The sequence below is a fragment of the Heterodontus francisci genome, chromosome 34 (genome assembly GCF_036365525.1).
Source record: "Heterodontus francisci isolate sHetFra1 chromosome 34, sHetFra1.hap1, whole genome shotgun sequence".
NCBI lineage: Eukaryota > Metazoa > Chordata > Chondrichthyes > Heterodontiformes > Heterodontidae > Heterodontus > Heterodontus francisci.
This window is the reverse complement of record NC_090404.1, coordinates 9,728,436-9,739,661: the sequence shown is the minus strand read 5'-3', so window position 1 is coordinate 9,739,661 and position 11,226 is coordinate 9,728,436. Positions and strand designations below refer to the sequence as shown.

Sequence of the window (11,226 nt, the reverse complement as noted above, 5' to 3'; positions counted from 1 at the left end):
ACCCGGGGACGGCGACTTGTACAGTTTTTATTCCCCTTCATTGCCCCACAGCTTGTTGCTCTGTGCTTCGACTGCAAGAAACTATTCCTGAAACGTCACCAGATCTGCTTCTATCCAGTCAGTTCGCACTGAAATACTTTCATGAGTATTCTTCTTCTTTGGCCTCCTTGTCTCGAGAGACAATGGGTAAGCGCCTAGAGGTGGTCAGTGGTTTGTGAAGCAGCGCCTGGAGTGGCTATAAAGGTCAATTCTACAGTGACAGACTCTTCCACAGGTGCTGCAGATAAAATTGGTTGTCGGGGCTGTTACACAGTTGGCTGTCCCCTTGCACTTCTGTCTTTTTTCCTGCCAACTGCTAAGTCTCTTTGACTCGCCTCACTTTAGCCCCGCTTTTATGGCTGCCTGCCAGCTCTGGCGATCGCTGGCAACTGACTCCCACGACTTGTGATCAATGTCACAAGACTTCATGTCGTGTTTGCAGACGTCTTTAAAGCGGAGACATGGACAGCCGGTGGGTCTGATACCAGTGACGAGCTCGCTGTACAATGTGTCTTTGGGGATCCTGTCATCTTCCATGCAGCTCACATGGCCAAGCCATCTCAAGCGCCGCTGGCTCAGTAGAGTGTGTATAAGCTGGGGATGTTGGCCGCCTCGAGGACTGCTGTGTTGGAGATACGGTCCTGCCACCTGATGCCAAGGATTCTCCGGAGGCAGCGAAGATGGAATGAATTGAGACGTCGCTCTTGGCTGACATACGTTGTCCAGGCCTCGTTGCTATAGAGCAAGGTACTGAGGACACAGGCTTGATACACTCGGACCTTTGTGTTCCGTGTCAGTGCGCCATTTTCACACACTCTCTTGGCCAGTCTGGACATAGCAGCGGATGCCTTTCCCATGCGCTTGTTTAATTCTGCATCGAGAGACAGGTTACTGGTGATAGTTGAGCCTAGGTAGGTGAACTCTTGAACCACTTCCAGAGCGCGGTTGCCAATATTGATGGATGGAGCATTTCTGACGTCCTGTCCCATGATGTTCATTTTCTTGAGGATGATGGTTAGTCCAAATTCATTACAGGCAGCCGCAATCCTGTTGATGAGTCTCTGCAGGCACTCTTCAGTGTGAGATGTTAATGCAGCATCGTCAGCAAAGAGGAGTTCCCTGATGAGGACTTTCCGTACTTTGGTCTTCACTTTTAGACGGGCAAGGTTGAACTGCCATCTGATCTTGTGTGGAGGAAAATTCCTTCTTCTGAAGACTTGAATGCATGTGAGAGCAGCAGGGAGAAGAAGATCCCAAACAGTGTAGGTGCAAGAACACAGCCCTGTTTCACGCCACTCAGGATATGAAAGGGGTCTGATGAGGTGCTGCTATGCTGAATTGTGCCTTTCATATTGTCATGGAATGAGGTGATGATACTTAGTAGCTTTGGTGGACATGCGATCTTTTCTAGTAGTCTGAAGAGACCACGTCTGCTGATGAGGTCAAAGGCTTTGGTGAGATCAATGAAAGCAACGTAGAGGGGCATCTGTACAGTTCTAGGTAGTGCTCCACCCAGCGGTCCATTTGCTTGCACTGGTCAGTGATTGTGACCCCTGATTTAGATTTGAGTGGGGCGATCTTCTTGATGGTTGGCCCAAAAGCTCTCTTAATGCCATCATACATTCCTCTGATGTTTCCGGTGTTGGAGGCCAGCTGAATATGACTGCATAGGTGTTGCCAGTAGTCATTTGCGCAGTGCTTCTGGCTGCTTTAAGTGCTACAGATGTTAACTCTCTGGGGGTTTTCTTGTAGTTCAGCAGTGCAATGCGCTTAGCGGCTATGACAGGTTCCAGCTCTTCAAAGTGAGATTGAAACCAGTCTGCATTCTGCCTCTCACGTTTGCCATAGGTGGTCATTGCTGAGTCATAGATGGCGTCTCTGATGTGGGCCCACTTGGTCTCTGCATCCCCTGTAGGAGTGTTTTGGAGGGCTTTTTCAAGTGAATTTAGAAACTTATGTAACAGCTGTGGATAATAAATTCTGCTAGTGTTGATGCACGGGCGGCCCTTCTGCTTGGAGTGATGCAGCTTCTTTGGTTTGAGTCTAACTTTGCTGCACACCAGGGAGTGGTCGGTGTCGCAGTTCACACTGTGGAAGCTGCGTGTGATTTGAAAGCTGTTTAAAGAGGCTCACCTTGTGACGATGAGGTCCAGCTGGTGGATTGACATGATCTTGGGTGCCTCCAAGAAACCTGGTGACAGGGTTTAGTGTGAAAGAACAAGTTGGTGATGCAGAGGTTATGATAGGTACACAACTCAAGCAGTCTCTGTCCATTCTCATTCATCCTTCCAATGCCATAGCACCCAAGGCAGGAGGGCCATGAGTCATGGTCGGCCCCAACCCTGGCATTAAAGTCCCCCAGCAGGAACAGGTGTTTGGTATTGGGGGTGCTACTAATGATATTATGGAGTTCCTCGTAGAACTGGTCTTTAGCTTCATGTGGGGAGCAGAGTGTTGGAGCAGAGATGCTGAGTAGGTGTACTGAACCAGAGGCAGTGAGCAGTCGAATGGACAGTATGTGTTCCGAGCCATTTGAGGGTGACTCTATCATGCTGAGCAAGGAGTTTCTGATGGTGCATTCCACTCCATGCTGCATTGGTTCTTCAGGATCCCTACCCTTTCAGAAGAAGGTGCAGTCTAGCTCTCTTAGAGATCCGCTCGCAGGTAGGCGTGTCTCCTGAAGTGCTGCAATGTTCACATTGAGTCTACTGAGCTCGTTGTTAATGATGGCGTCCAGTGAGATGCGATGACCTCTCCCACCGACAAAGTCAAACCATGGCGCCCAATCTCTACTCCAATTGAGCTGGACTTATAACCCGCAACTGCTGCCTTCCATGTTGTTTTGGTCGCTGTGAGGCGACTATGGAGTGACCTCTCCTTGGCGCATGCCTGGGTGGATGTATGGAGGTTGTGAGTTGCCCCAGCGTCAAAACCCCCCTCTTGGCCTTCCTGGGGGGATCCAAAGGAATGCAGAGCATGACATTTGGCACTGGTATGGCTGCAGGAACTGCCGGAAACATGTCAAAGGTGACACATGACCGCCTTAGGGGTTCTGCTCTGGATTTTCTGTTAGGGTTTACTTCCTTAGCCTTGGTCTCTCCCGAGACACCCACAAGGCAGTGGGGTTGTTAGGGCCCCTGCTCAGGGATAGGTGGATGCCGGAGGGAGGAGGTGGGGGGAAGTGGGTGCCGGGGGGGAGGGGGTTCGAGGGGGAGCTGGGAAGGGGGCTGCAGGGGGGTAGGGGGTGGGGAGGAAGGGGGTGCAAGTAATAAAACATTTCATCAGCTCCCACCATTGTCCTCTAGTGATCTGAATGCTGGTGGGGTACCTTCATTAATTTGCTCGTAGTTTGGGATCTTCTTCTCCCTGCTGCTCTCACATGCATTCAAGTCTTCAGAAGAAGATCTCCACACAAGATCTGGTGGCAGGTTGTTCAACCTTGCCCATCTAAGAGTGAAGACCAAAGTACGGAAAGTCCTCATCAGGGAACTCTTCTTTGCTGACGATGCTGCATTAATGTCTTACACTGAAGAGTGTCTGCAGAGACTCATTGACAGGTTTGCGGCTGCCTGCAATGAATTTGGCCTAACCAGCATCCTCAAGAAAATGAACATCATGGGACAGGACGTCAGAAATGCTCCAAAAATCAATATTGGCGACCACGCTCTGGAGGTGGTTCAAGAGTTCACCTACCTAGGCTCAACTATCACCAGTAACCTGTCTCTCGATGCAGAAATCAACAAGCGCATGGGAAAGGCTTCCACTGCTATGTCCAGACTGGCCAAGAGAGTGTGGGAAAATGGCGCACTGACACGGAACACAAAAGTCCGAGTGTATCAAGCCTGTGTTCTCAGTACCTTGCTTGACGGCAGAGAGGCCTGGACAGCATATGTCAGCCAAGAGTGACGTCTCAATTCATTCCATCTTCGCTGCCTCCGGAGAATCCTTGGCATCAGGTGGCAGGACCATATCTCCAACACAGAAGTCCTCGAGTCGGCCAACATCCCCAGCTTATACACACTCTACTGAGCCAGCGGCGCTTGAGATGGCTTGGCCATGTGAGCCGCATGGAAGATGACAGGATCCCCGAAGACACATTGTACAGTGAGCTCGTCACTGGTATCAGACCCACCAGCCGTCTATGTCTCTGTTTTAAAGACGTTTGCAAACGCGACATGAAGTCCTGTGACATTGATCACAAGTCATGGGAGTTAGTTGCCAGTGATTGCTAGAGCTGGCGGGCAGCCATAAAACGGGGCTAAAGTGAGGCGAGTCAAAGAGACTTAGCAGTTGGCAGGAAAAAAGACAGAAGTGCAAGGGGAGAGCAAACTGTGTAACAGTCCCGACAAACAAATTTCTCTGCAGCACTTGTTTAAGAGTCTGTCACTCTAGAATTGGCCTTTATAGCCACTCCAGGCGCTGCTTCACAAACCACTGACCACCTCCAGGCGCTTACCCATTGTCTTTCGAGACAAGGAGGCCGAAGAAGAAGAAGTAATGCATGAGTATTAACTTCAAATAAAGTGGGGGGGGGGGGGGGGGGGAGCGGATAACAAATAAATAAAGGCTAAAATAAAAGTAAAATACTGCAGGTGCTGGAAATCTGAAATAAAAACAAGAAATGCTGGAAATATTCAGCAGATCTGGCAGCATCTGTGGAGAGAGAAGCAGAGTTAACCCTTCAGGTCAGTGACCCTTCTTCAGAACTATTCAGAACTTCAGTTCTGAAGAAGGGTCACTGACCTGAAACGTTAACTCTTCTTCTCTCTCCACAGATGCTGCCAGACCAGCTGAGTATTTCCAGCATTCCTTGTTTTTATTATAAATAAAGTCTGCGTTTGCTGACAGTACAACCACTATGTGGCGCAGTGCTTGCACATGCGCAAATGCAGGCTCTTCAACTGGAACGTCAGTGTCTGTGACATTCAGACAGCTGCCAGGATTAAAGTTGGTGCTCTTCAATTAATCACAGGAAATGCTGGTGGCTAGATCATTCCAGTATACCAGCCTGACATTAAGTTGGATGGAAGCGCAGTAATATGCTATGTAGTTATAGGAGACTAACTGTAATCCTCAGATACATTTAATATTTCAGTCATCCTGTTAAATACAAAACGAATTTTATGAATGAATTTCCATTGGAAGATAGTGAATTGGCACCCCAATCGATGGAAAAGAAAATCGGGCAGAGTGTAAAATGTGCTGCCAATTCGTTATTGTGATTTGTTTATATGACTGACCAGGACTGATTTCACCCGAACGCAGATAATAGCTGCTGCCCACTTGTCGCTGTCACCCCTCGGCAACTCGCTTTCTATCCCCTCCTCCCAAGCCGCTTCCGTCCTCCCCACCCCTCCACCGTGAGCACTCGGCCACTCGCTCCCACGTTTCGTGAGCCTCCAGCAGGGAAGCAGCGCAGCCTAGAGCTATCGGCTGGAGCAGGGGGTGAGCGGCCAGAGAGCGGGGAGGCGCGAAGCGAGGAACAATCGGCCAGTGGAACAGCGAGCGTCCGAGGGGAGGAAGCGTCGAGGCCTGGAGCGGGATGGGTGGAGGAAGAGCTCCAGCCTCAAAGTCTTCCATTCAGCCACTTCCTCCAGCCGAGTGAGCGGCTGGCTATCTGATGACGCTTTATGGCGCGTGCGCAAACATGGACCTGACGAGTGTACGCAATGACGTTTGCACTGCGTGATGATGTCATCCCGCACATGTGCCACTAAGTTCTGACAAGATGTAGCAGCGCATTTTGGCGCGCTCTGATTACCTCAGCGCGCTGTTGCTTTGTGAGGAATCATTTCGATAAATACATGCATCATGTGCCTGCATATAAACCATTAGAATAAGTTATTGCCTTAAAAGGAATGAATGAAAATTGATTCTATGAATGCACAATATGGGGCTATTGTACAGCTGGTATGAAGGAAAACAATTCTGAACACAGTGGACCATTTTAATGATGTTTTACTTACATCAAATAACTTCATCTCTGTTGATGTAAACTCAGAGTCCCTGGCTGTACTTCTTCCAGTCCCACTGCTAACAGGTGATAAAAGCGGCTGTGGAATTGTCACTGAGAGCTGAACACTGAGCAGTGAATTTCCTTTAGCTTTCAAATCCAATTCCACACACCGAGTCCCAGAATCATCACCCAGAATCACTGCTAGGAAAGTAGGAAACTGCTCCAAATATATAACAGGATGGGTCACTGACCTGAAACGTTAACTCTGCTTCTCTCTCCACAGAAGCTGCCAGACCTGTTGAGTATTTCCAGCGTTTCTTGTTTTTATTTCAGATTTCCAGCATCCGCAGTATTTTACTTTTATTACACAACAGGATGGGCAGCTTGTGAAAAACTATTCAACTTTTGATGTGTAGACTTTTCCCAGAACTTCAAACAGGACCGTGTGACAATAGAAACTGTGTGTCTGTATGTGGATGTCATGTTTCTATATAAATGTTCTGAGTGCAATGCTTTGTACGTGTATCAGCTGTAAATTAACTTTTATTTTTATAATATACATCATGTTCTAAATATATAAACATTGAAGATTGATACTGTGATACTTGTGTTGTGGGTGAGTGTGCTGGTTCTGAATATATGTGTATGGAACTGCATAACTCATTGGTTAGGCCACAACTTGAGTAGTGCATGCAGTTCTGGTCACCTCATTATAGAAAGGATGTAATTGCACCAGAGAGGGTACACAGGAGATTTATGAGATGTTGCCGGGGCTGGAAAATGCAGCTATGAGGAAAGATTGGAGGGGTTGTTCTCCTTGGAACAGAGAAGGCTGAGTGGAGATCTGATTGAAATGTACAAAATTTTGAGGGGCCTGGAGAGAGTGGAGGTGAAGGGTCGATTCACCTTAGCAGAGAGGTCAGTGACAAGTGGGCATAGGTTTAAAATGATTGGTAGAAAAATTAGAGCGGAGATGAGGAAAAATACTTTCACCCAGAGAGTAGTGATAGTCTGGAACTCACTGCCTGACAGGGTAGTTGTGGGCAGAGACCCTCAGTTCATTCAAAAGTAGCCTTTGTGCACCTCAAGTGCCGTAAGCTGCAGGGCTATGGACCAAATGCTGGAAGGCGGGATGAGAATAAGTGGATCGTTTTTTCGGCTGGTACAGACACAATGGACCAAGAGGCCTCTTTCTGTGCCTTAAACACTCTATGAATGGAGCTAGCGAGTGAGTGGGGAGGCTTCAGAAACACCTGGTGTAGGCTGCAAGCCTCGAATAAGAACCTCCATATTTTGCTCTTATTTAAGAACCTCCAGGTCCCACATTTGCAGCTCCGGAGCTTTTTCCCCTGGATCAGACCCCAAGTCAAGGGCCGCCATCTTGGCTGAGCCGGGAGTGGGCGGGGCTTCAGGGTCCCAGTGACCAGGAGAGAAAATCATTGACTCATTGATTTGATTCTCACTCTACACACAGGGGCTGGAGAACTGAACCCAGTCAGAGTAGAGGGAGGGAGAAAACTGGCAGTGGAGGAAAGAAATGGTGCGATGGGTTTGGATTTCAGCACAGGGAGGAGGGAGAGTGTGTGGGATGGGGATTTACAGATTTGGGGGAACAAGAGAGGGAAAAAATGTTCCATAGAAACTAGAATTGTCTGTTCAGAATTTCTATCCTGCATTAACAGTGTTGACTTTCGTGAACTCCTCTTCCAGGGTATTAGAAGTGAAGGATTTGCAGACAATTTTATTCTCACTCTGCACACAGGGGGATTCTCACCATCTCTCCTAAAAATGCAGGAAAGTGCCGAGGTTACTGTTACATCCCATTGAATTGTAACAGAAATTATCTGAAATTGTTGAACTCAATGTTGAGTACAGAAGACCGAAGAGCCAAATTGAAAGATGAGCTGCTGTTCCTTGAGCTTCTGTCGAACTTCATTAGAAATTAAAATGACAGGCGACCAGAAGTTCAGGGTCATGCTGGCGAACTGAATGTGTTCCACAAAGCAGTCACCTAATCTGTGTTTGGTCTCTCCAATGTATAGGGAATCGCATCATGAATATAATATAATAAATTGAAAGAAGTACAAGTAAATCGCTGTTGCACCTTGAGGGAGTGTTTGGGGCCTTGGACAGTGAGAGGGGAAGAGTTAAAAGGCCTGGTGTTACACCTCCTGTGCTTGCATGGGAAGGGAAGTGGGTGATGGATGTGATAGAGATTTGGACCAGGGTATCGCAGAGGGAACGGTCCTACCAGAATGCTGAAAGGGGACAGGAAGATGTGTTTGTTGATGGCATCAAACTGAAGTTGGGGAAATGATGGAGGATGATGTGAAAGCTGGTGGGGTGGAAGGTGAGGACAAGGGGAATCCTATCGGGCTTCTGGGACAGGGGAAAGGAATGAGAGCAAAAGTGTGGGAAATGTAATGGAACAGGATGAGGGAGGCTTGCGGGAGCAGGTTAATAAACCCTGGGGCAACGCAGGCTTCACACACACCGATTGCGGCCCCAGTATAAAACAGGGAACATTATCTGATTTACCAACACCTGGTGTAGGCCTGAAACCCAGAATAAGAAGCTACCGGTTCCGCATTTGCACCAAGCAAGACAGCAGCTATGGGGCTTCTCCCAGTGACAGGCCCGGGTTAACAGCTGCCACCTTTATAGGGGGCAATGTGCAGCAGGGCGCATGCGCGACCATCCTGGGCCAGGAAGCAGGAGGAGAGAATGTTGTGAATTTCTATCCTGGACTGACAGTGATGGCTTTTGTAAACTCCTTTTACAGGGGATTAGAAGGGGAGGATTTGAAGACAGGAAACTCAAACCAAGCAGCAAATCAAGATCTGACAAAGTCACACGATTCATCGGGATCTGAATATCAAATGTTTGTCTGCTCTTTCTGTGGGAAAAGATATGAAACACCAGTGTGACTGGAAAAGCACCGAGACACACATACCCGAGTGAGTGTGTTCCAGTGCTCTGACTGTGGAAAGAGCTTCAACCAGTTACACAACCTGAAAAAGCATTGCACCATTCACAAGAGGGAAAAGCTGTACACGTGTTCTTTGTGTGGACGAGGCTTCAAGTGAGCGTCCAACCTGGAGAGAGAGGACACCCACACCATGGAGAAACCGTGGAAATGCAGGGACTGTGGGAAGGGATTCAATTACCCATCCCAGCTGGAAACTCATCAACGGACACACACTGGGGAGAGGCCGTTTACCTGCTCCCTGTGTGGGAAGGGATTTACTCAGTCGTCCCACCTCCTGACACACCAACGCATTCACACTGGGAAGAGGCCATTATTCGCTTGCTCACGCGACCTTCTGACACACCAACTTGTTCACTCTGATAACAAACCTTTTAAAGGTTCTGACTGTGAGAAGAGCTTTAAAAGTAGAAATAAGCTGCTGAGACACCAATACACTCACACTGGGGAGACGCAGTTCACCTGCACCATGTGTGGGAAGGGATTCAATTACCCGTCCCAGCTGAAAACTCATCAACGGACACACACTGGGGAGAAGCCATTTACCTGCTCCGTGTGTGGGAAGGGATTTGCTCAGTTGTCCCACCTCCTGACACACCAACACCTTCACACTGGGAAGAGGCCATTCATCTGCACCGAATGTGGGAAGGGATACACTCAGTCAGCCCACCTGCTGACACACCAGCGCTCTCACACTGGGGAGAAGCCGTTCACCTGCTCCCTGTGTGGGAAGGGATTCACTTGGTCACCTAACCTTCTGAGACACCAACTTGTTCATTCTGATAACAAACCTTTTAAATGTTCTGACTGTGAGAAGAGCTTTAAAAGTAGAAATAAGCTGCTGAGACACCAACTTACTCACACTGGGGAGAAGCAGTTCACCTGCACCATGTGTGGGAAGGGATTCACTCAATCATCAAACCTGCTGAGACACCAGCAAGTTCACGAGTGACTGCAGGGATTGGATTCTGCTGTTCTTGCTGCTGTTAATCACATCCAGACTGAACCATGTTCATTCTGACAGTTGAAGTTTGTTTCTGCTGATGTTAATAATCTTTGCAAATGGATTGGAGGTTAATATTCTGGATAAATGTCAAATAAATCAGTGTTATTTCCAACACAATGTGTGTGGAGTATTTGTTTCCAGGAAAAGAGGAGACTAATTGAAATGCTGCTGTTGACTGTTCCATTTTTGGGCCTTTTCTCCTCTGTTAAAGAGAGACTTGTATTTTTGTAGCTCCTTTCATGACATCAGGACGTCTCAAAACACAACAAATAGGAGCAGAAGTAGATCATATGGCACATAGAATCATAGAAAGTTTAAGACACAGAAAGAGGCCACTTGGCCCATCGTGTCTGTGCTGGCTGAACAACGATCCACCTATTCTACTCCCACCTTCCAGCATTTGGTCCACAGCCCTGCAGATTACGGCACTGGAGGTGCATATCCAGACACCTTTTGAATGAGTTGAGGGTTTCTGCCTCAAGCAGTGAGTTCCAGACCATCACCACCCTCTGGATGAAAATGTTTTTCCTCATCTCCCCTCTAATGTTTCTACCAATTACTTTAAATCTATGCCCCCTCGTCACTGACCTCTCTAAGGTGAATAAACCCTTCACCTCCACTCTATCCAGGCCCCTCAATTTTGTACATTTCAATCAGATCTCCCCTCAGCCTTCTCTGTTCCAAGGAGAACAACCCCAGCCTATCCAATCTTTCCTCATAGCTGCATTTTTCCAGTCCTCTGTACCCTCTCTAGTGAAATTACATCCTTTCGGTAATGAGGTTACCAGAACCGCACACAGTACTCAAGTTGTGGCTTACCTATGAGTTATACAGTTCCAGCAAAACCTTCCTGCTCTTGTATTCTATACCTCAGCTAATAAAGAAAAGGATTCCAAATGCCTTCTTAACCAACTTATCAATCTGTCCTGCTACCTTCAAGGATCTGTGGACATTCACTCCAACATCCCTTACTTCCTCTACACTTATCAGCATTTTCCCATTGTGTGTTCCTTTGCCTTGTTTGACCTCCTCAAATGCATCACCTCACATTTCTCCAAGTTGAATTCCATTTGCCACTTTTCGACCCATTTGACCAGACCATCAATATCTTCCTGCAGACTACAGTTATTCTCCTCGCTATCTACCACACGGCCAATCTTTGTGTCATCCGCAAACTTCTTGATCATGCCCCCTACATTTACATCCAAATTATTAACAGACACCACAAAAAAGCAGGGG

The 11,226-nt window shown here is 47.8% G+C and overlaps 1 protein-coding gene across 1 annotated transcript; it reads left to right on the top strand.

The window, feature by feature from the left end:
• Positions 1–8,308: 8,308 nt before the first annotated feature.
• Positions 8,309–9,933, top strand: LOC137348598 (zinc finger protein 79-like). The gene is made up of 2 exons (XM_068013882.1): positions 8,309–8,415; positions 9,207–9,933. Exons 1-2 carry the CDS (start codon positions 8,309–8,311, stop codon positions 9,931–9,933), a joined length of 834 nt encoding a protein of 277 aa, XP_067869983.1.
• The last annotated feature ends 1,293 nt before the right edge of the window (positions 9,934–11,226 follow it).